This window comes from Falco biarmicus, chromosome 15, assembly GCF_023638135.1.
Source record: "Falco biarmicus isolate bFalBia1 chromosome 15, bFalBia1.pri, whole genome shotgun sequence".
Lineage (NCBI taxonomy): Eukaryota > Metazoa > Chordata > Aves > Falconiformes > Falconidae > Falco > Falco biarmicus.
The window spans coordinates 4,495,748-4,522,913 of record NC_079302.1 but is presented as its reverse complement, the minus strand read 5'-3'; the positions used below and the strand labels follow the sequence as shown (position 1 = coordinate 4,522,913).

Genomic DNA, 27,166 nt, shown 5'->3' with positions numbered 1-27,166 from the left:
GGTGGTGGGAGAAGTCACCTCCCCTCTGCCTATGGGGCAGGGTGAAACCCTGTGGACGGCCGTAACGAGACCTCATTTTTCCCTTCCCATAGTAACTCAAGGGGTGATCTGGTGTGCAGCGTTGCTGATGTCTCATGGCAGACCTATCTCCACAGTCTTCAGCTACCAGTGATGCTGACTTGTGGCCTTCACCAGTTTCAAGTGGCATCGTTTGGTCTTTTCTGAAGAGCTAGGTGACATCGGGGTGGGTGTCATTTGGTGAGACCACCGCTTCGCCCTGGCGGGGTGGCGCATGTGCGCGCACGCCTCTTGGCAACCCTTCTCAAAATGTTTGTGTAGGAGCAGCCATAAAGCAGGCTGTATCGACCCAAGGATACGATCCGAGTCGTTTGAGTCTAGGCCTTATCTACATCACATTATCAGGACCGAGAGAGCAGAGATGCACCCCGGGAAGGGAGGGGACTGGGTGCCGGGAGGGCACAGCTTCGTCCCCTCTCTGCCGGCGCGGGGAGGGGACAGCGGCGCAGCTGGGTAATGATTTGTCATTGCCAGGGCTGGGGTGTCTCTCTTTGCCGAGGAAACCTTGGCCGTGATTGACAGCAGGGCTGTTTTTTGCCGCTTCCCTTGCTGTTGAAAAGTAATAATGAAGCTTTGTCAGTCCATCATGGACATGGATATGCCAGATTACGTCGATTCCTTGGACTCCTCTTATACCATGCTGGAATTTGACAACCTTCGGGTGCTCCCCAGTAACACCGGTGAGATTTCTGTTCGTTTCCTCTTGATTTACCTCCGCCACCTTTGTTCTGAAGCTGAACACCTAGGAAAGGCAGGTAGGAGGTGTGGGGCAAAGGGTGGCAGGGGTAATATTTAAGCGGCTGACCTGTCAACATCTGTTGCATCTGCAGTTACGTTGGGGCTGCAACGGGACCCCTGCTCGTGCCAGTGCTGTTTTCATTTACTCTTTTCCTCGGTGGGCTGAGCGTCGCATCCTGAAGAGCTCACAACGTGTAGCAAGTGTTGGTAGAGCTCTTTGTGGCCCACCATGGGTTTGTCCCCCTGTATGACTTATGAGAGGATTTATTATTAACATTTCTTCCATAAAATGTGTGTTTCATTCCCATATATGATGTAAATTCATATTTAATCCTTGGGGAAAAAAAAGCCGCCTGAAATAGCATTTGTCTATTGCTCGGACAATACACCAAGTGTCCAATCTAACTTGCTCCAGGTACTTGGATTGAGAAGCAATATCCAGATCATTACTTGCCTTATATTTTTTTTTCTGGCTACCAAGATGGTCTAAAAGCCTTTACAGCACACAAAGAACTTGGCGAGGCGTGAGTGTTTATAGGCAAAGGCTTCCACTTTGCTCACAGAAATAAAGCGTATCACCTGGTACTTAGGGTTTGGGTAGTCAAAAGTACTCTGACGTAAAGCGAACGCTGCTCTGTGAAATTAACTGTTCACTGTGTGAGGAATTAAGGACGTTTTAGTCATATAGCATAAAACCGATCGTGTAACTAGAGGAGATGCCAACGTTAGCAATGCCTTCGGAGAGTTTTGGCAGCATTTAATGTAATTTGTTAAGAAGCTTAGTGAAATTAAGATGGGATTTTCAGGGTCTCATGTTTGCTCATTAGCTGTCTCCTCAAAAGAAATCAGAATTTCAGTTAGGGCTATCGTCTACAATATAAAACGATTACACTTATTATTGTGGAACATGGAGGGATGTCAGGAGACAAAGTTAAAAGGCCCTAGTAAATTAGAATTTAAAGCTGACTTCAAGAAAAGCTCTGTCTGTCCCCAAGTAAAGGACTTTCAATATATATATTTTTTTGCCAGCTCCAGATAGACTGGATCTTATTTCTTATTCTTGCAGAAAGGTTTCCATCTGCCATCCTCCTCCAGAAATGTTATTTAACACAGATGTTTCTCTTTGTCACTTGCTGCTGAATAACAAGATTTTTTATTTTTTTTTTTTACTTTTTAGAGTGGTACAAATTTCCTCAAAATTCAATATAATTTTGCAATTTAACTACCAAAACCTGTTTGGGGCTCTCTGTTGTTTCATGCAGTGGAACTGACAGGTTGAGTTTTTTTCTGAAGTCTAGCTAGATCAGTATTGTGTTATTTGACTAGCTGTTAATGAGTAACCGGTTCTCTTGGGAACTAGCTGTTTTGAAATTAACTTGTTTGTCTTGGGTAAGTGTCCTCTTCTACAGTTTGTAAAAATATCTTCAAAAAAGACCTGAAACATCCATACGTGGATCTATATTGCTAACCAACTGAGTTCAGTTCCCATAGGTATCTCAAAATAACAGTTCACACAGATCCTCTCTAGTTTCAGAAATTCTTTAAAAATTGTTAAAATCAAGACATAATCTCATTTTAGGTATTTTAAAAAAATATAATGGATTGTTTTAAGCCATATCTTTCCCATTATGCAAGATTATTTCACCTCCTAAATGTAATGGCAGGTCTGCCTTCTATAAACAGGAACAGGAAGGGGAGCAATATTTATTTTAATGGATTCAGGACTGTTTCTTAGAATCTGAACAATTTTAGAAGTGAAAATCAGAATACTTTTAAACAAGGTCATGCATTCTTGAAAGCAACTGTCTCCTCCTTTGGAATATTATTTCATCAAGATTTTGGCCTGGTTAACGATGCGAAGCACTGCCGGTGCTAAGCTTTCTGTTCCAGGAAGCTGCTACCGTTTCGAGATTTGCCTAGATACATATTTTGACTTTCCAACCCTAAGTAGCCCATAATTTTCTGAATATTTTGAAACTAATTCAAAATAAGGAATATAATCTATTATGGGAGCGGAGAAGGAGTATAAACAATTGCCTGTTTTAAACAGGAAGAACAGCAAAAGGAAATGAACAAAAATCGATGTTAATCCTGCTTTCCTTCATAAAACACGTGTTGTAACTGCAGGAATTTTCCCGTTCTGTACAAACTTGTTTCCTTTACCTTGGCTGGCATTACAAGCCATGTTCTCACTCGGGTTTTATGTGCTGTTAATACAGATTTCCTCGCACTCTTGTCAGAGTTGTCATTTTGCTTAAAATATGGAGCATTATTGAAAGACTGCACTAGTTCTTTAGCCGGGTGTCAGCGAACGCTTTCTCCCACGGTGGTGGGTCCTTCTCCTGCCTCAGCACTCAAATGCCACGCTGATCCCTGGGACTTTGGCTGCCGAAATGCCTTTCCCAGCCCCGCTGCAGTCCAACCCAACGCAACCGTCACCAGACCATCGGGGGGGTTGGCAGGGCCTGACCATCCCTCCAGCTGCACCCGTGCTCGCGAGGAGCTGCGGCCTCTTCGTCATTGCTACTGTAGGATTTGGGAACGTGAAATCAAAACGATGTTTTAGATCTCAGAACCTCCCCCTCTATTTGCTAAAAGCTGAGGTAGAAAGTGGCTGACCTGCACATGGCCAGGGCTCCAGGGCTAGCCCCCACCCAGCCCTACGCCTGTATGCACAGGTTTCACAATTCTGGCTTTGGCCACCAAGTTTGACCGTGTGTGCGTGCCCTAAACCCCTGTTTATGATCTCTCTACAGTCTAGCACAGCACATGTAATTAAGGGATTTGTTAGCTGTAAATCATGTGTGCTGAGACCGGCTTGGATTTCTGGGTAGGTAAAAGCAAAAGCCATTCCAGAAAGTATTGCAAGGTAATTCTCCTACACAATGTGCATCTGGAGGAGGTGTAGCCAGGAACATAACTGAAAGGAAAAGCAGCAAAGAGGTCTGCAGTGGTCACGTCTGGTGCAGAGCTCCACCTTTGAGTGGAAGCCAGATACCATTCCCCAGCAGCATCCTCGCTGAGACCATCCTCACTGTAACTTCTTATCACTGTAAAATCTGGCATCTTCATTTTGGCCTGGTTAGGTAATACCTTACATATGGAGGCAGTAAGTAACGAAAATTTCTACGCATTTGGTTGACCCCAAAGCTGGTGAAGCCACGGCGATACTTTCACCGGTGCTAGGCAGGCTGCTGCACGCTGCTGATCTATAACTCACAAAAGATGCTTGAAACTTCAGATTTTTCTGCCAGTGCACGTCTGGGATGGTTCCAGTGAGGGGTCTGGCCAGAGCTATGGGTCTTCAGCTCAGCCTGGGACCCACACAAGGTCAAGATGAGTTATGGTGTCTTCTTGGAGAACATAGTCAGCTGCACCTCTCCAGGAGAAATTTCGGAGGCCCCATGGCACAGCTCGGGAACTGTTCTGTTACACCACAGTGATGAGTGTCTATAACAATACATGCCCCTGAGCATCTCTCTCCGGGGCGGTGAGGACAGACGTGAGCTCGTGTCAGCTGTCGTGAGCCAGCTGGGCTCTGACCACATCCACCCTAGCAGCCCTCCAGCACATCTCAGTGCGGTGCTGAGCTCCAGGTGGCAACCCCTCTAGAGAGGCACAACATGTTGAGTGAAGCTCTCAGCCTCGTTCACAGGCAGGCGACTGTCCTGGCAGGGATCCTGGAGTTCCTCTGCCTTTCCTAGCAATGATCATTCCAGGGAAAACCCAGATATTTCCCCAAATACTGGGTGGGTTTGAAAGCCACATCGAAACAGTCTTCTGATGCACATGATATCATTTGTGCCTTTGCTCTTCTCTGAGCTAATTCTCATCTGGAACTCATCATTACTTGGTGACAGCCAGGATTTTGTAATTAAAATTTATCATCATAATTAACGTGTATACTGGCTTAGGGTTCCTTTTTTATTATTATTATTATTTCTATTCACATTCTCAACCAAGCTGAAAAGGACATGTGGCCACCTAACAGCTCTTAGCTTCGTACCTGCCCTAACGCAGAGCCACCTAACTCAGCCGTAGCCCATGGGCTTGTCTGTGTTTTCATGGGTACAAGTGAGGCAAAATTTGGTTTGCTGATTACATGGGCCATCACGTGCTCAGTGCTGATGGTCCTTCCTCCAGTAATGCTTGGTTTAAGGCCAGATTATTAATTTCTTCCTTATACCAGAAAGCAGCTCCTCCTATGTCCTATTCACATAAGGGAAAAAAGTTTCCTCTGGTGAGTAAAAGTTTTCCAGCATCAGGAACATTTTGCAATCTGGACCCAGTTGAAGGATGCTGGTTTGCTGGAGACCCAGACTGTATGACCTTGGCTTGATTCCTCTGAAGTCAGTAAAGAAAGTGTGAGTGGAGCAAAGAGAAAATTGGCCTTTTTATCTTTTTGTTGTGTAGTTTTTTAAATAGAATCCAGCACAATCAGTGCGTTTGTTTATGGTCATATGTTCCTTCAGAAAAATAGATGGAGCAACAGATGCATGAATGTTTAGCAGTACGGTTACTCTCAAAGGAATATTCTAGTACAGTTTGTTTAATACTGAGTTATCAAGCAAAATGAAATGAAGCAGCATTGTAAAAAACCTAAAAATCAATGTAAACTGCCATTAAGCCCCTTTGATGCAGACAATGTTCCCAAAGGAGCCAAGTGCCACTTACTGACAGATGTCAGAGCTGGGAGCATCTTACATGGATTTTGGGAACAGGTAAATCTCAATTCCTGTCATTATGACCTAAGAATGATTTTGGTATTGTCATTCTTCCTTGTTGTGTTGCTCCTATCTTGCTACAACCTATTTATTTATTCATCCATATGTTAGAAATTGAGATATATATCAAAAGGGTCTTTTGAGGGAATGAAAGGAAGTCTGACCTTTGCATTTGTGAAGCTTTAGCTAAAAATGTCTTAGTCTTAGCTAAAAAGCTTTCCAGTTCTTGAAAAACTAAAGCTTTATTGGCCTTTTTTTATTTGGCTTTTGATTACAATTTTCATTGCATAGTAAATATTTTCACTATAAATTTTTGATGTGTATTCATACGCAAAAATAGCCTGCTCTCTCCCTCCCCCTGTATATATGTGTGTTGTGTGTTGATTACCCAAAGCTATTTTTATGCGTTATATGTAGAAAACTTTCTCTAGTCTGCCTGGATCAGAGGCCAATTCCTCCCCTTTGAGTAACTTTCTCTAGGATTTGCCTTCGCTCAATGCAGCAGCAGCCGAGCCGTGGCCATCCCACCCGTCCCTTTGGCGAGGCAGGAGCTGTCTCGTCCCAGGGACTTTGCCGGGGTCGCTCAAGCACGAGGTCACTCCCCGGGTGAAGAACACGCTCCCGGAGGGGTGGTCAATTCAATTCACGACACCGTCCTGCAGTCAGTGCCCAGGTCAGGACAGACTCCACAAACATTCCTCCTCTCGGCAAGATGTAAACACCGTCATCTGCGTCTTCTCAAGTGTCTTTTTTTTTTTTTTTTTTTCCCTCTTTTTTTCCCCAAGCTGTGCCTCAAATTAGGACGATTAAGAGGGCAGCGAGTCTGGTGGTTAAGGCCGAGGGAGAAGTTTAAAGGGGAGTTTTCAGCAGTGTATACACACAGCCCGGGCAGGGGCAGAGCTATTCCTGCCCCAAATGAGTGGGTGCAAACAGAGGACATGACAGAGGGCATTCATATGACCTAATTTTAGGTCCCTAATTTAGAAGGTTGATCTTCCTGCACCCCTCTATTGCTTTCCAGTGGAAAGCAATGGGTATTCAGAGGGCAGTTCAGAGCAGGAGCCAGACGCAGAAGAACTAAAGTGACCCCTGTGGGAGCTGCTGTCTCTGTCTTCCCCGCAGAGGAGCTCTCCAGAGCAGCCTTTTCTCTCCAGCACCTCTGCCCTGTGCAGGCACTTCATCCTTGCTGCCTCTGCTGTCTCTTCTCTGCTTCCCATTCATTAAAGTTAATGTTGTTCTTTCCATTGTCTTCTGTGGGCACCAGCTTTGAACCATGTTCTCCAGGTGTCTGAGGAGGTGGCTCCCCATCCCTCAGAAGCACGTATCTCACATCCAGGTAAGGTTTCCCTGCACCTGCCAGAAGAAGTAGTGGTAATTGTTAAATTCTCACGAGCATGTTGGGTTGCACAGCTTGAAATCTCTCTGTTCCCTGAAGCAAAGCAGAACACCAACACCAGCAGCCGAGCAACCGAGTTACTCTCGGTTGGTGTTGGGAGAAGCACCAGAATCAGTCTGGAGGCTTTACCAACAACACATACTGTGTGTACACATGTTGGGGGGGGGGGGGGGGGGGGGGGGGGGGCTGACTCAGCACATGCTTCACTTGGAAAAAGCAACTGGCTGTCAGCTGATGCTGGTTTCCATCACAGAGGGGTCTAACGGTCCCTGTTCTCTGCCCTCAGATGCCATCGCAGCCGAATCAGCAAACACCAACCTGCTCACCAATGGCATCAGTTCCCTGTGCTCCATCTGCGGGGACCGGGCGACCGGCAAACACTACGGGGCATCCAGCTGCGACGGCTGCAAAGGCTTCTTCAGGAGGAGTGTCCGCAAGAACCATGTCTATTCCTGCAGGTACCTGCTCTTTCTGCAATAAATACATACAATTTATTGATGCTGTAAATAATTTGGGGTGGAGATCAGGTTGTACCACAAGGCCTTTATCCTCTATCCAAATGCCAAGTTACCATGCTGGGAATGCTAATGGGAATATTGCCATTTAGTTTATGGCTGGAGGATGGGGAGCTAAGGAGTAAAATAAGTCCTATTTCATCTTGGACCCTGACATCTTTTGTGGCACTGAGCAATCTCTTCGGTGAGTTCACCAGCACTGCTTTCCCCATGCTGTAAATCAAGGGAAACTTACAGACCTGAGGTTTAACTGGCGTGTGTAACGTGTAAGTACAGATAGCGGGTGCAGAGTGACACCAAGACCTTATCACAGCCCAACAAGGGAAAGCCGAGGTGGCAAAGGATGAAAGCTCCAGAGATTTCTTCTGCAACACAGCCTTTCTTGATTTTCCTGGTAAAAAGCAACAGGCATCCAAGAGCCTGTCACCTCCAAAGCCTCCACCCCCCCACCGTACATTAAACTAAGTACGCTGACATACAGTTGATGTTTTTACAATCATTCTGAGAGCTGAGTATGGACCAGAGATGATTCACATCCACTTTGGCACACAGGTATACCTTTGAGAGAAGTTTTTACCAGGAGGAGGCTATAAATTATAAAGCAGCTATCTTGGTTGACCTCAGAAAAATGAAGTTTATTTTAGAACAGGAGGAAGGGGAGAAAATCCCCTGAATACACTCAAGCCCTTCATCTCTAGTTAAAACTGGAAGTTTTCTTTCTGTTCCAGAGCTCTTCCTCCTTTAAAAGCATTTCAAGTTTTTTAGAACGTGAGGCGCCCTCTCTTTCAAAATGCTCCTGGGGTCCTTATCGCTCCAGGAGGCACCAGCCATGAAAGAAACTGGGGGTGACAGCAGTGCCCACCCCAGGAACTGTGGAATCCCAGCAGGAGGCAGCGACATCTACTACTGGTTTCTTTGCAGTTTCAGCTGTCAGTCTCCTGGGAATGGAGTTGTTGCCCCTCCCCAGGAATCCATGAATCTCTGTGATATTTGGCAGCTCAGGGAAGGTCTGCAGCACTGAAGCCAAGCGAATGGCAAATGCTCGCTTGTCTGCAAATCCTTATTTGGTGAGCCGCGCTGTGCTTAGCCCAGCTCAAGTTCTGCTATTTATCACAGACGTGAATTCCTTGGGAAGTCTTTAGGCCTTTCTACCTTTGGCTTTTTACCAGTCTGGGAAAGTGTCTCAGCTTTTACAACTTGATGATGGTTCAGGAGCAGCCCACGTTGTCTTCTCTCTGCATGGCAGATTCTTCTTCCCTCACTTCACGCAACATGGCAAGGGCTGCCAAGGCTACGTTGGCCACCCCTTGAACAGCACCTAGACTCCTAAATCCCCCACTGAAATGAACAGGAATTAGGAGGCCACATGCCTCAAAACTAGGCTGCAGACACAAAAGCGCTTGTGGTCCATAATGTAAATATTCTATACAAAGCAGGACAGTGCCAGCAAGTGGGATTAAACAAGCCTAGACACCAAACACCTAATAACTGTCTGAAAGTGGGAGATGAGGTTCGTACACCAGCACAACTTGAGTCACAGCCGTGCTTTCACAGCCAAAACCATCGCAGTCCTCCAGGGTGGGTGGTCTGAAATCGCCGTGCTCCCAGCTGGCAGGAGCAGCAGTGGGGATGGTGAGGAACCGGGCCAAGCCAACGCTGATTCAAGCCGTTTCTTGCAAACCTTTGGCTCTTCTCTAAGTTCAATCAGTGCACAGCTCGGTGGGGTTTGGGACTCTATGTGGAGCTGCTCGGGGTGAGTGGGTTGCAGATGCCAGGCTGGTTGCTCCATCTTTTATTTCCCATCCTCTCCCAGGTTCAGCCGACAGTGTGTGATAGACAAAGACAAGAGGAACCAGTGCAGGTACTGCAGGCTGAAGAAGTGCTTCAGAGCTGGCATGAAGAAAGAAGGTAGGTGCAAAGGGACATTTCAGAACTGCCTGCTCATGCCTCTTGCACTACTACTGCAGAGCACAGTGGAGAGCAGTGGCAGCACTGGCCTGGAAAGATGATGTTCATGTGTCACAGGGAGATATTCCTTGTTGTTGCCCCTGAACCCCCTGTTTCCCACCTTATCAGATGACAGTTTCAGCGAGAGCCTGTGACAGTATTCACCCATCCTGGGCAGCTGGTCTCTCTGGGATATTTTTATACTGGGAGAGGGATGGGCTTCCTCAGGGTTCATTTGGTCTCTAAGTGCTTCACAACAGCAGTTCCCTTGCTGCATACCTGCTAGTGCAACTCCTAACCGCAGCCGTGACCATCTCAGTGAGGACCTGCCATCCTCCATCCCAAAAAAGCCCACAGCTGGGTGCTGCAGGGTAGTGCTTGGTGGTTGACCTGGCTGGTGCTCATGTAGCTGGGTGCAGCCCTTCGGGCGAGGTAGAGCCTGAACGTGGTGCCTTACGGTGCCAGAGCTGCTCCAGGCAGCGTTCCCAGAGGCAGCTGGCTCCTGTGTCCCCAGAGCTGGGACCTGAGTCAGACCCTTCGGCAGTGCTGCCCTCGTGGTGGCTGTAGCACAGCTATAAAGCCACTGTCAGCACTGATGCTGGAGGGTCAATCCAGTGTTGGCTGGTGCCTCTTGGTGCACTGCGCGTTGGCTGTGGTAAGGGGGAGGTGGAGTGCTGTAGAGCGGTTGGGTACCAGGGAGCATCGGAAAGCGTCCTTCCGATCCGACGCACTGAAGGACATACCAAGTGTTACAGTGCCTAATGCGAAGCAAGAGAAAACCCACTTCTGTTAACCCGTGCCTTACCTCCCTACCACCAGCTTCCCCGGGCAAGTCTGAGACCTACGGTAGCATTTCTGATCTCTGCTCGTTCAGTGTTTGTGTAGTGGGAGAGCGTAGGTGATACTACTTTATTTACTCCAAGCTTTCTGGGCAGAGGCTGCGTGTGTACACTGAGTGCTTAGTAAAGTGGGGGCCCAGCCCACAGCAGATGGTACATCCCTGATGTGCAGGTAGTTGGCTGATGGTTTCAATGCTCTTCATGCTTCATTTGTGCCGATTTCCAGCCCACTGACACCTAAAGGATGAGGGAGCTGGAAAAGAACTTGAGAGTTTCTTTCCACACCGCTGAGTTAAACAGCCCCTACCCAGGGGGTGAAATCATGGTCCCACTGAAACCAAGGGGAAATTTGTCACCGATTTCTGGTAATTCGTAAGGTTTCACTGGTGATGAAGAAACCTCTCCCACCTTCTGACCATATGTTTTCCTGGAGAACAAGGGTGTCTTGAAATTTAGCATAAGTCACGGATGTAGCAAAAATGCCTGCCAGTTTAATTTAGGAGAAATGTAGTAAATATAGCAGATGGGGTGTGTGTGTGTGTGTGTGTGTGCGCGGAAATAGCCCTCAAATTGATGAAGGCCAACCTGAAGCCAGCCTGGTCAGCTGTAGATGAGGATAAAGCCAACTGCCAATGCAGCAAGCTTGGAAAGGCTGAAATCTGGTTATCAGCTCCATTCTTTGAGCTGAAGCATGATTTTTATTGGTTTTATGGTAAAAGTTATAAAACCTTGGCTCATGCTGTCATTATTGATTGCAGCTCGATGGCAGATGACTCAAGTTCCACATAGTCACATTCTTTGAAACTCTTTTATGAGTGCACAGTCAGGTTGTGTGCTCACAAACCGCTCGTGTGTTTGGTAAGGAAGGGTTTAAAGCATCTTGAGCAACTGCTTTGCAGAAATTAGCTTAGCTGACCAGAGTTATATCCAAGGCATGTGTGCAGGACTGTGAAAGAAATTTTCTTGCACAATTGTGTGCACAAAAAGAACGTAGCTATTTGCTTTAGGGTGGTTCTAGATTAATATTAAACAGTATTGTGAAGTATTAGGGGAAAAGAGAAGCCATGTCTTGGAACAGAGCAGTATTAGGAGGATACAACGTTTGTACAAAATCTTTTGGTGGCACGTGCCAATTTGTGTCGGGAGATCACAGCTGTGACACCCACACTCGCCGTGTCCCCTCGTCCCAGCCCTGGCACGCAGGAGTTTGACACGCTTTCTCTGGCACACCACTTCTCAGCCAGCCCATGTAATAGCAATCAGACTTTCCAGGGTGTGGTAACAGCATTGTTTATTCACAGCCGAGGGGAAGAAACTGGGAACGATCCTTTTCCCAGCCTGCCTGTGACAGTGCACCTGGGGGGGTGGGGGGTGTAGCAGGGTTGTGTCACCCTCGATGGTCCCCTCTGCCACCGCCCCACTGACCCACTGCTGACAGGCGTGTGTGCAGCCTTGGAGAACTTGCTGTTCCCCAGCAAAACTAACTGATAAACCGGAATTTTGGATCTAGTGTGATTTTTTTTTTTTTGGCTTCCCCCCCCCCCCCAATCTTCCTGTGTTGTAAGACATAATATGGCACATTTGGATCTTTATTTTTCTTTCCATTTTTCAATTGTTTCTTTGGAAACAATTCTCGTGGATAAGAAATTGTGAGGAGCTGTATTATCTAGCCTTGTAGAAGGGAAATGTCTGTCTAAAGAAAAAGCCGTATGATGCAAAAACCCGGGTTAGCTTTAAAAAGACTGTCTATAGTAAGTGCTGGGCGAGGGTCTCAGCACAGGCTGGTCCTGGGAGCACAGGGGGTTTGGGGCAGCTGGGAAGAGGTTGTTGAGAAAAGCATCAGTGGGGTCCTTTAGATTGTCTTGTTTTACACTCTGAATTGGATCCTGCTTTCGGAAAGGACCAGGACTGTCCCACACACGAGCCCTGTGCTTCCAGGCTTGTGCATTGAGGTGGGATCCAGGTTCCATTGATGCCAGTGAGAGCAAGAAAGGGCCAAAACTCGAGTCTTGTGGAAAGTCCAGCCCCCAGATTTCCTAGAAATTAGCTCATTCAGAAACACTCCTATCCCAATTACATTTTTGGTATCAATAATTCATTTTAACTACAAGTAAGCAATCAGCAAAGTTGGGGTAAGGGGAGAGGAAAAGTCTTGCTTGAATGCAAACCTCTTATTGTCCTCTGAAACACCACTATAATCAGGTTTTGAGATCCGTACCAGAGATTCATGCTTTTATTCTTGTTTTGTGGTTGAGGCTGGGACTGTACCACTGGGTGGTTTGGTGCTTTTCTGACTCTTTGCTCCGATTTTCTGCCTTTGCACCGGAGAAGGTTCGATTTCTGTTGTTTAGCACAACGTTACCAGACAGGTTTTTGGTCACTATAGCATCGGTGGATGTGTGCACCAGATACTTAAACGCCCAAAGAAAACAGCAGGATACTATTTTTAGCATCTTACTGAGATCATATTTAACCTTGAATAAATTAGCAGGGTGTGATTTTTTTCAAGTGAGCCAGGTCATCTGCTCACATGGAGTTGAGTGTCTGAAAACCTGGAAGCCTTTTGAAATGCCAGCACTGCACTGTCAGGATTCAGTGTGCTGGTGGAAAAAAGAGGGGTTAATGTTTAACCTCTCATCCCCTTTAAAGTAATTTATGAATGTACAGGAACTCCCTTAGTTTTATGCAGAACTAAAAAGAATTATTGTATCGCTTACTGCCACAACACAGTGGGAAGATTTGAGGCTATTTTTTATTTATTTTTGTTAAACTGGGCAGGTTTATAGGACAGTTTTATTAGTGTTTCACGGGACCTCTACCTTGTTTCGTACCTTTTCTTTGCACATCTCTTCTGCTAGCTTTCAGAAGTCTGGGACTGCGGCTTATTGCAAAGATTATGGAAAAGATAAAGGTTCTTCCCCACTTTACGATAGCCAGTGAAGCCAAAAGCCTGTGAAAGGATTAAATGTGCGTGCACCATTGGGATTTATTTGCAAATAAAATACACCACACCTACAGTATCAGAGGTAGCTCGGGGAAAAAAAATATTTGCGCATGTAAGTTAATCAGGGAGCAGAAGCAGTAAATCGGTGAAGACAGAAACACTGTGACCGCTGGGGACTGCCAGCACCTCCCTCCTCCTGCTCTCTCCTTGTGCCATTTATTAACACATTTCTAACTCCATTGGCATTGAATGAAGATGTTTGTATGGAGTAATAATGGGACTGGTAATTCCCATGTAGGCAGGCCTTTAACCTCTGCAGTTACTGTGGAAAGTTACTGGTTTGCTCCTGTCCCCTTGCAGTCAGCACCTGTGCCTGTATTTGTTGGACTCCCTGGAGATTCCTCACCACCGGCTCTGTACCTATGTGGCAAGGCAGCAAGGACAAAATGTTTGGGAAACACGGGTTTGTTGCAATCCCACAAACACACCGCTGTTTGCTCAAGAGCCCCCGTGCGTGCTCCGCAGCCTGCCCGGCTGCCGGCATCCTTGATGTGCTCACGGCAAAAGGGCCCAAGCTTGCGCCAAATAACAACCCCCCTCCGTCGGCTCCTCTGCGTCAGATGGAGAATATGTTTGTTTTCACATCTGCTTCCCGCAGCCAGGACATGCCGTAGCCATGGACAATTCCCCGGAGGGGGACACGGGTACATCTAGCCCTCTTGCCCCTTTCCCCAAGGGAAAGCCCAGATCAGGACCGTGCTGTCCCTGGCCGGCAGCATCGTGGGGACTCGCTCCCACTGATGTCCCCTCCCGTGGGGCTGCAGTGGCCCTTCATGGTGTTTATTGGCTTCGGGAATTGGAACACTGTGCAGAGGACAGGATTAGAGGGGGTGGGGGGGTGGGGGAAAGGCAGCAAAGCTTTTGCCAGGCTCATACTGGACATAGTAGTCCCTGGGAGGCACTGGGATCCAGCACTGGGATTTTAGTCCTTCCTGCAAGTTTGCTGAGTTTTATTTCCTGCTAAGCCAAGATTACACCTGAGCCAGAGCGCCCGGTGCACACCCCTCCAGCACTCCCGATGCCTCACCACGAGTGACCTATCCCTTCCCTTTTACAAGCACAATAAATATAGCAATATAATTACCCCACAGTAATAGATTAATTTTGTGGCAGGTAAAAAATTAACTGCCTTTTGTATCTAATGCCATCACATCTTGGGTACTTTCAGCGATAACACCCAAATCACCTTGAGAAGGTTGGTCTGTACCATCCTCTTACGCTTGAAGATTGAGCTTATCGGAGCGTGAGGGAAGCACTGAAATATGGCCCATAAAAGGGCCCTGGAGAAAAACAGGCTGAGGCTTCTTAAAGGAGTCTGCCTGGGTTTGTAGGACTTAGGTAAAATCAGATGTGTAACTCAGCTGGGAAAGCAAAATTTGTATCTTTTAAGTGGAGAAAAAAGGCCCCATCCCCCCTAGGGAGCGATATCGGGGAGCATCTGGTATGAAACCAGGCATAGAAGGTTGGGTGGGGGCTCTCCAAGGATGTAATTCGGGCTGGCTTGTTCTACTCAGTGCTGGATGCTGCTGCTCCTCTTTCTGGTGTACCAAAAAGAGCCGTGATGGATTAATCTGTTTTGAAGATTAATTATAGATTATGGCTTCTATAACCACCTCCAGACTGGTGGGGATCCCCAGTGGAACAGCCTCTTCCATCACCCTGCCACGTGTAGGGTGAAGTACGCTGCTGTCTAAGGTAGGTGAGCAGAGCCTCCCGAGGGCTGTGGTTGTTTTTTCTCTAAATAGATGTCTAATTGCCTGTATGCAGTATCCACAGCCTAGGAAGGCTTCAGCGACACGTATGTGTGCTGCATCTTTTACAAATCGATGTACCCATCCAGCCGCTTGCTGGCAAGGTTGGCTCCGAGTCGCAAAATGGTTTTGGTGGCTGAACCCCAGCAGCCCCCCAAGCACACCCAGCTCAGTGGGGAGCAGGTCCCAGCTGACAGCCAGGCTGAGCCCCAAACCCTGAAAAATAAATACTGTGCTCCTGCCGATAACGGGGGATATTGATTTTTGTCACTGTTGCTTGTTCTCTGCCCTTTCACTTTGTTGGCCTCTCATCAGAGGCTGGCTAAGAAATTGATCGGTGGTTGGACGTGAGCTGGCAAACACCCACCTTCCCACCCCACGTGCGGAGCGGTGCCCACCTCTCCTCCTTTGCAGGAATTCAGGGAAACGTGCCCCGTGCAGAGAGTGATGCTTGCTCTAAAGCAAGGCCCAGCAGCCAGGTAAAGTCTCAAAAGAGTGATGGTGAAACAATTTTGCTGACTCTGCAAAAAAATGGTTACTGGAAAGATCTTCCCCAGTGGCCACTTTTGAGCCAGAACTATGCTGTTTCACATCCAAGCGGTTGAAATGAAAAGGAGCCTGGAATTGCTGTATGAAGGAGGAGGGATATGTTGCATTATCACCATGTGCTGCATCTTCCCACCCCCCCATGCTTTAAGGACCTGACAATGGCCTTTCCAAGCAGATGTGGGAGCTGCCAGCAGAACGCTGCCTCTACGGTTGGGCTCCTTCCTCCAGCCCCACGTGGGCTTGTTTGCTGCTGGATGGAGGCAAAAGGGCTTGGGGGAGAAACTGACACTGCAAACAAGGTTGGACTAAGTCTAAATTCTGCTTTTTTCCTCCGCTGTTATTTTACTTGGTGGCTGCAGTGGAGGCGAGTCAGTTCTTGGAGCTTGTGTTGCAAAAATAAGCTGCCAAAGTGCAGTAAATCCCTTATGTTCAACTTGCAGGGTTGACGGAGCATGAGGCTAGGTGTGGCTTGTGCTCCAGGGAAAAGGATGGTTTGAAAGGTGGAATGGGACTCAAGAATTCAGTGGTTGGTTGGTTTTTTTTTTAATTCACCATGGCATGGCCATAGCTTTCTGTTTGCAAAAACACCAGGGCTGATCCTTGCTTTGCTGTGGTCACGATAGTACGTCCAAGGTGAGCTGTATCACTGTCATTAACAGCTCAGGACGCTCAGAGCTGATTTGCAGCAGGGATCTGCAGGGTGCCAGCAGAGCTGGAGACAAACCTGGCATGGTGCGCTCCCCCAGCTGTGTGCTGGCATTGCTGCCAGGGTTACAGGCTCCTTGGGACCTGCAGTGTGACGGGCAAGGCTGAGGGAAGGAGTTTTAATTGGGAATCGGCAAATTTAAGCTTCCTTTCTTTGGAGCCTTAATGAGGTGACTGTTCCTGCTCCCCATGAGAGGTGGTGAGGTCCCCTGGGGGACCACCAGCTGCGATGCCTCAGGGGCAGGGGACGCTTCAAGGCTGCTTTGAGGTGGGATCAGAGGATGGCTTTGCCAGTGCTGCCATAAGGTGAGACACAACCCCACGAGCATCCTGCTGTACCGGGAGCTCAGGAGTGGTCCTCAGCACAGACATGGCAAAAAGGGTATCGGAGGCCAGGACTCCAGCAGCGTGGGTGCATTGCCAAGTGGAAAGGGTTGACACCAAATCCCCTGAGCTGCTTCAAACCCACTAGGACCAGCTAATGTACAACCGAGGCTGCTCTGACAGACCTATCTCCCTCTGTTGCTCCTGTGCTCAGTCTTCTTCCTCTCTGTTGGCCTTTTCCCTTTCCCCAGGGCCTGTTTCACCTTATTCCAGCACCCAGCCAGAGTGGAGGGTCTTGCAGGCTCTGAAGCCCCATCCACTCTTGTTTGGGGACCACAAGTAACAGCAGCCATCGGCTGTGTAGGAAGGGTCTTGCTAACAGAGCTTCTGCTTGCTCTCCTTTCAGCCGTGCAGAATGAGCGTGACAGGATCAGCATTCGCAGGAGCAGCTACGAGGACAACGGCTCGCTCTCCATCAACGTGCTCACTCAGGCCGAGGCCATGGCGCAGCAGGTATGAAGTGCGGGGAGAGCCCTCCAGCAAGTACCCGTCCTTCAGCTGTTCCACATGGGCTTGTGAGCCCACTAAACCAACCAGGGCTGGACCTTCTTCTGCCCTTGGACGGCTTTTGCACAAAGCCACAGAGAAGAAAATGCATTAGAGGTGTCCAAAAGCAGAAAGCAAAGCCCCTCAGTGCATTATCAAGATGACAAGTCCCGCAAGGAGTAGATGCATCCTTTGGGGTGGAAGGTGTAAAGCCGCAATTCCACGGGCTGAGGGCTGTTGCAGACCCCAGGTCCCCTCTGCCTGCAGCCTAAATTTTCACTGCACCCCTAAAAACTCATTGCCTTTCCCACAGAATTTTATCCCTCCTTGCTGCATACTCTGTGCTGCTCAGGACATAATGTTCCTGTCACGGTCAATTATATCTTTTCTTGCAAATTCTTTTACCAAGAATTTTAGGAGAGAAGAATAGAGCTAATACAATTGCTGGGCTTCAACGAACGCTGATTGCTTTCTTATTTCATGTTCCACAATGAATTTCACCCTGTGCATCCTTTAAATTCTTATGCAAATATCCGTTCTTCACTGAAACATACGGTCCAGCTGTTGCGTATTACATGCAGCAATGCATCCACTTCCTTTCCAAAAAATACGAAGTTTTAACCCTCTCCCCCCCCCCACGCAGCTCTTCAGAGATTGAAATGGGTGTTTCGTGCCCCAGCCAGCACCCCGGGGGAGAAGGGCTGGGTGCGTGAGTGAGTGATGGGAAGCTGAGACCCGGTGCTGCTGGCTACTGCTAAACCAGGAATATCACCCAGATTTTGTTCGGAGCCAGCCCGGAGAGTGGGGAAGGAGGCGGAGGAGGGAGGGGTGTCTGTTGGGGCTGAGCACCACCTCGTGGAGGCTCCACCGTGGGCTGTACATCGGACGGTATACACTGCTGAGCAAACAAGCGTGCAACCGCAACAGCAAATGCCTTATCAGTGCCCCGGTGAGGTTAATGCCCGTGAAGGCTCCATGTTATCAACGAATTGTTGCTATGGAGGATGACAAAGCAGCGCTGATCTGGTCCCAGTGTAACCGGGTTGTTTCTCTTTCAGTATTCATCACTGAGCCCGGTGCACAGCACAGACATTGCTATGAAGAAGGTTGCAACCATCAATGATGTGTGTGAATCCATGAAACAGCAGCTTCTGGTGCTGGTTGAATGGGCAAAATACATCCCAGCGTTTTGTGAGCTCCCACTTGATGACCAGGTAAAATGCAACCACCTTCCCTGCAAACCCACCGCTTTCGATAAGAATTCCCAGCCGTACCTTTCAAAAGGAAAGCCTGACATTAACATATAGATCATCCTATGCAAAGCAATACACCACCAAGAGAGGAAGAATAATTAAAGGACAAGGGGTCATTTAAAAAGAAGTCAAGTAGTCAAAGTCCTAAAAATATAAGAGAGTTGTTCACTCCAGTCTGCACAAGGACCCAGTCAAAAAAATACTGGGTTTCCCTTTATTGGTACCCAATAGTTGAATATAAAAGCTATTTATTTCCTAAGAACTCAAATTACTCAAGCCCCTCTTTGCTTTTTCAGTTGAAAACGTGTTTATTATTTTAAATAAACTTTTTATTTAGTTTGCCATGAACGCAGCACTTTGGAGAAGTGAAGATACACTAACAAATTCTAGCTTTTAATAGTACTTTAGCTGTAGATCTGACATATTTAAGCAAACACCAAATTTGGCTGGATCTAAACAGCAGCTCAGTGTCCTGTTCTGTGCTTTTCCGACATAATACGATTTCTTTCTTCTGTGCCATCTCCAGGTTGCCTTGCTCAGAGCCCACGCAGGGGAACACCTGCTCCTCGGGGTGGCCAAGCGCTCCATACCATACACCGATTTTCTGTTATTAGGTAAAGTAGGGAAATACATTCCTGCTTTTATAGTTCGTGCACTCGAGTCGTTGCCAAGTATCCTGCCTGCCTGAAACCCTCCCTGCGCTCCTGGGCATGGTCTGCACGTCTGGCTCGAGGCTAAGTGCAGGAGGAGGTCTCCAAAGTGTAAAAAGGAACAGACAAATTCACGGGGACTTTCACAACTGTTCCCTTACTGCTTTGAAATTGTGGCTGAGAAAACACCCAATGTTCAAATACCACCTCAAACTGCATTGTCTTGGGTTTGTAACTGAAATTTCCAGGACAGAGGCAATGAGGTATTTGGGTATTGGTGCTTAAAAATTTAGCAGAAAGCCCTAGTAAAAATTACAGTGCAAATAGGTATTTCCTTTTCCTGTAGCTCTCTGCCCCCAAGAACACAGGCGTGATTATTCTTGGAAAAATGAGAATACTGACCTTGAAAGCCACACCTTAAAGAAAAGAGGGAGGGAGAACTTTGTTTAAAAAAAAAAAAAAAACAACAAACCACCAAAAATAGAGATACAGCACCACCGGCAAACAGATGGTAGGTATAACAGGGGGGAAACCAGAGCAGAACGTGGAGCAGGCTTTGTGTATGGTGTGGGTGCATCGACATGTGCAAATGAGTTAATTAAGGACCAAAGAATGAAATCCACGGCTTGTTTCTCAGTCATAAGTCTGGGTATGAAATCTGGAAATCTGCTACATGTGGGCACTGGGAATACCTGGCAGCATGCCTGGGGGTAACTTCTGGATGAGACCCTGTCCACAGAGCTAGAGCGAAACTCTGATGGCGTATTTCTCTTGTCTCACCAGGAAACGACTTCATCATCCCCATGCACTGCCCAGAACTGGAAATTGCTCGTGTGGCCACCAGAATCTTGGACGAGTTGGTGAAGCCCTTGCGGGACATCCAGATCGATGACAATGAGTACGCTTGCCTTAAAGCCATCATCTTCTTTGATCCAGGTAAGCTTCCTTCCCGATTGCCAAGCACGGGGCTTGTAAAGGAGTTGAGGGCTCTCCAACAACCAGGAAAACCCCTTGGCAGCAGCTCTACCTTCCACCCTGTCTCTGCTGTAACGAGCAACACCTCGCAGTGCAGCAAGGGCATGTTGGAAGTGACCTATCACCAAACACTTCACTATTTACCGAGTATTAGCTCCAGCCAGACCCATGTGCAAGACTCTGCAGACCCTAGAGGAGTTTTGCCGCTTCTGTAGCTTGGCTTCGGGAAAGCCCATCAGTCTGAGAGGGAGATGACAATTAAGGATGTATATGCCTATACTGAATTATGCACAAGTGAAGTGAGTCGACTGAGCAGTGGTGTGGAGCATCCATCGGGGTTCAGAAAGCAGCATTAAAACCCACAGAGAGCAGGGCTGTTAGAGAACCAGAAATGCTGGGGACGCCCGTTAATGGATCCTGCTGGCAGCCAGCACCGACCGAGGGCAGGGCTGAGCCACACGGGACCGGGAACAGGGAAACACACAGTGGCAAACAAAAACTTGTTTTGAACCTTTGCTGTATTCTCATTCCACAAACACGGGGGTTTCTGTCTCAGCCCAGGTTCCCCCCAAGCACGCCTGTTCCACGCGCGTACAGCAGGCACACAGCACCCCAGTCCCTTTGGGGTGCATGGCCCTGCAGCTTGGAGAGGAGATGGGAGAACAATCCTAGCTCCAGCAAAATCCCCTTCCGTCTTTGGAATTTATGAGCATAGCAAAATTAGAGTATCTTCCCTTACTTATTTTTTGCTGTGTTTGATCATTTGAAATCAGGACACGGGAGTTTTATAAACATCATGAACTTTGGCTCACAAGGAGCCTGCTGTAAACCCAAGTAAGGGCGCTGTCACCAAACTGAGTTTGACAAATGACCTTCTTGGTGGGTCAGTACCTCGGTGAGGCTTTAGATCATTCTGACAGGTGCTGTGATTTCATCTAACAGGAAGACATGTGAAGCTCTACAGAAGTGAAATCTGTTCATGTTAACAAGCAGGCATGGCTATAGAGTTACATGCTGACATACAATAATTGGTTAACCACTTTATCTAATCCCTTGGCATGATGATGGCTAAAATGTGGTGCTTGTGGATTCTTTGTAGACATTGAAAAGAGCGGTCTGGTAAGCCAGAGATCTGGGGTTTAGACAGCAGAAGAGGCAGGAGCAGAAAGCTGCAAAACCTGGCACTTCGCCCTACCCAGGGTGCACGTTTACTTGCTTAAGCAAAGCTGGACCAGTGGTCAAAGACAGGACACCCAGGCAAGACTCTGATGCGGCAGCGGGTGTCATTACAACATACAGGCACTAAACCTGCACCGAGTTAGTGGCAGTAGTTGGGACTCAAAGTATTCAGCAAAAAATTCCAGGCTGTTTCCTTGGGAGGATAAATATGGTTCAGCTTCTAAATCCTCTTCACTAGTGGCAGTAGCCACTAAAGTTTCTGTTTCCCCTCAAATTCCCCTTACTGTTTCCCTGATCCATGTGAGATATGAAGTAGCAGCAGCCCCATCCTAATCTGTCAGATAAACTTGGAGACTCTGACAGATAATTGTCAGAGGATCACTGGCATCTCATTCTTTTCCCTCTGCAGAGCCTGACTGACAGGGTAATGCTTCTTGGTTGCACAGGCTAGCAATTAACTTCATTTTTTTCCCTTCCAAGACTGCAAAGGCCTCAGCGAGCCCGGGAAGGTGAAGAACATGCGCTTCCAGGTCCAAGTCAACCTAGAAGACTACATCAACGATCGCCAGTACGACTCCCGAGGCCGGTTCAGCGACATCCTTCTCCTGCTGCCCCCGCTGCAGAGCATCACCTGGCAGATGATCGAGCAGGTCCAGTTCGTGAAGCTCTTTGGTGTGGCCAGGATCGATAGCTTGCTGCAGGAGATGCTGCTGGGAGGTACAAACCCCGCTGAGAAAGGACAGCAAAGTTATTTTATTTCAAAAGTCTTCATGTCTGGGCTTACATCCTTCTCTGGAGGACGTATGGTAGAGGGAACATGGTCTCGGGAGGAGCAAAGTGAAGGCTCAGGTTGAACTGCAGCTTGAACATGGGTCCTTCTCACTCCAGTCCAAAGCCCAAGCCATGTCTTTCCAGCCCATCTCCCCAGATCTGACCCAGGATCAGTTTTATAGAAATGGGTACACTCTGTGGTACTTCACACCGCTGGGGCACTTGACTTTTAGGCACCCTACCAAACTGCTGCGGTTTGCAAGAAGACAACACATTTTTTTGTTAGCAATATGCAGAAGTTGTAACTTTATGGGAAACCCTGATGAGAGCAGTAACTGGGACACCCACAGACAGATGAACAGTGGGTGGATATTAGCTGAAACCCAGACACAGCAGGAGGTTGTCCCTAGACAGTGGGAAGGCTGAGAGCAAAGAGGACAGCCAGAGCAGGAAGGCAGCAAAGGCGAGCCAGACCAGTAACCCCCACCCACAGAGGTCTTCCATGTTCTCTGAAAAAAAGAGATCTGGCCCAGAGGATCTGGCTTCTTGGTAACTATGTAGAGAATGATGTCTTTTCCCACTTCCGCTTCCCAGGAACCACCATTGATCTCCAGTACCAGTCAGGACCACCCAACCTCAACCTGGAACCGCTGCCAGGACACGTCCTCCCAAGCAACATGAGCTCTGTGATTCACACCGCTCCAGACCGTAAGTGTCCATTTTTATGCTATTAGTGTCAGCATAATGAAGGGACTAGCTAGGAGAAGCAGTTAAGAAAAAGAGCTTGAAGGGTTTTTTTCATAAGTTTAAGCATTACACTTGAATCAGAGTGCATAGCCCCCCTTGCTGGCTCCTTTACATGCTTCCAAAGAGAAGCTGAGATTTGCACAATAGCATGATCCAGAGGGATTCTGAGATGCTACTAAATATCACAGTTTTTTTTTTTAAAAAAAAAAAAAAGCAAGCAAGCAAGCAAGATCAGTGACAGTGTATTTCTATGAACGTGGACAGCACTGGGAAATACCACAAAGCAGCACACAGTTATTAGTGGCAAAAGTTTCCCTACGTAAAGTCTTGCTTGCTGTCAGAACACAATACGACCTGAATACAAGACTGTCTCCAACCACTCTGGGCAGTGCTGCGAGGCAATGGCTAGTAGTTAAGGCATTTACCGCTGTAGTAGTAAATGGACCATGCTATTAAAAAAAAAAAAAAAAAAAAAAAAAAAAAAAAAGAGAGAGAGAACATAAGCTGCAATTTAACAACCGCTGCCATGTAATCACAGTGTTGCGCATATGCAGTCTCATTCTGCCAGCTACAATCACACACCTCTTGTAGCACATTTTGCTGTTTCTCAGCCATGTAAATCTTGGCATCATATATTTTAGCTTGCTTTGATTTTTTTTTAAGCCACCTTACAGCAGGGGAGACTAGAGAGATGCCGTGTTCTGAAAAGGAAGCATAGTGGCTAGCAGGCTGAGCTCTCCTCTGGGGAGAGGAAGGACTGAAAAGCCGTTGGGGCCATGTGGTGCAAAATTCCGAGCAGAGTTGGTGCCTGCCTGCCAGCGCGCCCCGTGCCTCACCGCACACCAGGACGGAAGCCTGTGCCAGAACGTGCCTGAGTTTGGGCTGAATCCCCCTGCCCCATCCCCCAGGCTCCTGCTCCTTGGTTCATGGGCTGGTTTGCTGATTTTATTTGGGCACTGCTCTATCAAACAGCATCCAAGCCCAGGTTAATTCTGTTTCTTTTCTCTCCCACAGCATCTCCTGAAACATCCCTTCCATCTCCTTCTACGAGCACAGGCAGTGAAGACTATAAACTAGGTTCTAGCGCAGGACCCAACGCCGTAGTGCAGCTCTTACCTCAGACAGTGATACCCAAGCAGGAGATTTTATAGGGAGAGATGGAAGGAGAAGCTGGGAGCAATGTGGAAACCGTGCTGAAAGTGAAAACGGGCCCTTTCTCTTTGCAGAGGCAAAGCCCAGCAACGCCCTGCCTGTAGCTGGATCTGTCGGGCACACTCTTTCCCGTCCGTGAGACAAGCACCAGGCACCAGGCTGCAGCAGGAGCCTCACCACGGGTCTTCCCACCACCGCCACCCTCATTTCATGGCATTGGGGTTAATGCTCTTCTCAGCAGGACCGAGACCGTAAGCTCTTTGGAGCGGGGATATCACATTGCATTTGTTATCGCCTAGCTTGGTGCGATCACAACCCTTTAAAAGCCTTCGGCCGCTATCTTCATAAAACCAAATGTCTTAGCTCCTGGTAATCGCCAGTGAGTACAGTGTGTCTTGAATTGTCAGTATGAAAAGGTCTATTCCCATTAAAAATTTCATTACACTCCCATTTCTCCTGCTGCATATCAAAAATACCTTCCAAACCCATTAGCAGGCCAACGCTTTCTTATTCCACACAAATGCCTCATTCCACACGGACCAGTTAACGTTTAATGCTGATCAGTTATTATTTGTGGTCAGCAATGCCAACATTTTGTTATTTTTCCATAGTTTCCAGTATATCTGCAGTCCAGCTGTGAATTGTTTGATGCACCCTCTACTTTGTGTGCACATCTAAGCTAGCTCCAAGACGGCACCAAGGATCTCTGCATCAAACCCTGGCTGCCTGGTAAAGCCCACCACCGGCAGCAAGCTCGAGAAGCCATTGACTTACCAAATCACTGCTTTCCATCTTCTGCAAACTTTTGCTGCAAACATATTTGGAAGAAGCAACAGCCATAACAAAAATGCCAAAAAAAACTTTTTCCCAGCACACAGACAGAATTTTGCTGTAGTTTTCACTCTCTTTGTAATAGCTGCAAACTAAACTTCAAAGCTCTAAATTAGCCAAAAAAGGCTAATTTATATACAGGTCTCCTATGAGACATTTATTATAAAAGATGTATTTAAAACATAAGGTGCTTCTGCACTTAATGAAAAATATAATCAGCAGTAGGTGACCAATTATTAACCATGTTACAGCTACTTAAATATGCCCAACAGATGACTATACAACCTCACATGTTCCTAAATCGTGGTCATTGTGTTACAGTGTTTATTTTGAATTAATTGGACTTTTATTAGACAGCAGATTACTGGACTTTTGCTCAGCTGTACAGAAGTCAAACAACCTCCATCAGGCAGCTCTTGGGGGACCAGGAGCAGCTGTTCCCAACAGTAGGACACGATGGAGAATTGTAAGTTCTGCAACACTGGACAAATCTGTCAACCAACGCGCATCTGCGCTGATGGCAGAAGAGGTGCTGGTGCCCAGCTATGGCTTTGCGAAGGTTGTTTCACTAATGCTCGTGGAGCACTTTGAGAACCTCAGCTGGACAACACTGCAGAATGCAATCTTACTGACTGAGAGAAGCTGGGAAGAGCATACGAACTTTCAGCAAAAGCAGAAGACTGTGCATTTCATTCCTTGGGGAGGTATTTCAGAGTTGCCATTCTACAGCACAAAAGAGATCTGAAAACCGTTGAAGACTGGGTTGAATTTCACCTAGGATCACTGTTTTATTTTTCTACTGTCTATGATGAATTTGATCTGACATTCTATGCTGATAACTTTGATTTGAAACAGCTATATCTGGAAACCAGGTTCCAGTGCAAGCATTCCTGCTGCATGACAGATGCAAGGTACTTAGGTAACATTGCTTCCCGTTCCTCCATCATGTAGATCACATTACTTTTCTAGAAATTAAATGTACATTTATACCTATTAATGGTAAGAAAATAAATCTATGAGGGAAATAAATTCAGTATTCTCATATTTCAGATGGACAGTTTGCCTTTTTTCTCGAATTCCAAACCAAGTTTTCAAGTTTCTCTATCAGCTTCCGCAATACAAATACCTTAGGATTTTCACCTTAGGGATTTTGTTTTCATAAAAAAAGAATCCCCTAGGGCTACAAAGCCCAGCTTTGAGACCAATGTAATTAATCTAAGATATTACCTGATAGAAGACAATAAAATTGTCCAGGAACAAGTAGATTTCAGATTCAGCCTCCGGTGTTCAGCTAGTCGGGTGAAGGTTAACAGCAAGAATAATTTACTGTCTCACAGGGGGCCTGTATTAAGGGGCAGAACAGAATCATAACAAAAATATCTTTCTGGCTTCCCTATGTCAAACCTCATATTGTTATGGAAACATATTGTTATGGAATGTTATGGAATTGTCTATTTTATTAGATTTCTACTTTACTAGAATAACAATTTTGTTTACTGAAGAGGTTCAAAACCATAACCTAAAAATATTTTAGTTGCCTGGCAAGATGCCAGCACTGCTTTGTCAGAATACGAATCATGCATCTCTGACAGTAAAGTCCGTAAATTATCGATTTCCTTACCAATTATAACATTTGGATTTATTAACACTGAACCTAGGTCTTATATTAACTTTATCCTGCACTGCAATATTGTAAGAAATTGCAGAAATATTCTGGAGGTGCCAATTATCACTTATTAAGAAACTAAGACTGTGATCGCTTTGATGCATGCTGGCTATTTTCCACAACTCTATTTGGGTGCACCAAGAGCAATGTGCATTTCAGTAGCATATATGCCACTGCAACGCAGTCACGCAATACTGCAAAAACTGAATTACAGTATTTTCTCCATGAAGAAATTCAGAGCACAAGAAAAATAATATTAAAAATGTAACGAACTTACCAGCCAAGAAGCACCAATCCATATTCAACCACAAAGTACACTGTATGAATTGAACTGTTACTCTGTTCAGAGGAATAACACTTAAAAAAATATAAATACAGAACTGTAATGCTGGTGCATTTCATTTTAGTGTTATTAACAGAGTCAAGAATCATTTTGTAGTCCAATTTCTGTATTTCAAAACCTATTATGCCACTTTCTTTCTCCAACAGCATTGAATACATTCACATATTGACACAGAGCCAATAGAAAGAAGTGAGAACAATCACAGAAACACAACACTTCAGCATAGGATAGCTGTAAAAAAGTCTGTAAATGTATTCTCACTTGCCACTACTGCAGTCTAAGACTTCAGAAAGAGTTCATGAAACAACCTGACATTACGACTAGAAATTAAACAAGAAAATAAAAAGGAGATAAATTAGCAGGATCCATCTGCAGAGACATCTGTTCCATTTGGAGAGTAAACAAGCTCTTCCTTAAAATATATGTAAACACAGCACAGCCTAACTGTTGTGGCACATAAATATAATCAAATCATTAACCTGC

The 27,166-nt window shown here is 46.6% G+C and overlaps 1 protein-coding gene across 4 annotated transcripts; it reads left to right on the top strand.

Annotated features, from left to right (window-relative positions):
• The first annotated feature begins 545 nt into the window (after nucleotides 1-545).
• Nucleotides 546-25,718, top strand: LOC130159143 (hepatocyte nuclear factor 4-beta-like). Of its 4 annotated transcripts, none has more exons than XM_056360417.1 (11): nucleotides 546-833; nucleotides 6,805-6,876; nucleotides 7,223-7,394; nucleotides 9,265-9,359; nucleotides 16,977-17,083; nucleotides 18,175-18,330; nucleotides 18,896-18,983; nucleotides 19,803-19,955; nucleotides 21,654-21,890; nucleotides 22,539-22,652; nucleotides 23,918-25,718. In XM_056360417.1, the coding sequence occupies exons 1-11, from the start codon at nucleotides 644-646 to the stop codon at nucleotides 23,980-23,982; spliced, it is 1,449 nt and encodes a 482-aa protein (XP_056216392.1). In that variant the 5' UTR covers nucleotides 546-643; the 3' UTR covers nucleotides 23,983-25,718. The 4 variants fall into 4 exon arrangements, with proteins under 4 accessions (XP_056216392.1, XP_056216391.1, XP_056216393.1 ...); XM_056360416.1 differs by having other exon boundaries at nucleotides 23,706-25,718; XM_056360418.1 differs by having other exon boundaries at nucleotides 547-758; nucleotides 23,706-25,718.
• Nucleotides 25,719-27,166: the final 1,448 nt, after the last annotated feature.

Coding starts and splice junctions, on each gene's coding strand:
- LOC130159143 (XM_056360416.1), top strand. CDS start 644: ATGAAGCTTTGTCAGTCCATCATGGACATGGATATGCCAGATTACGTC. Junction 18,331..18,895: donor AGCTCCCACTTGATGACCAG/GTAAAATGCAAC, acceptor TGCCATCTCCAG/GTTGCCTTGCTCAGAGCCCA. Junction 21,891..22,538: donor GCAGGAGATGCTGCTGGGAG/GTACAAACCCCG, acceptor TCCGCTTCCCAG/GAACCACCATTGATCTCCAG.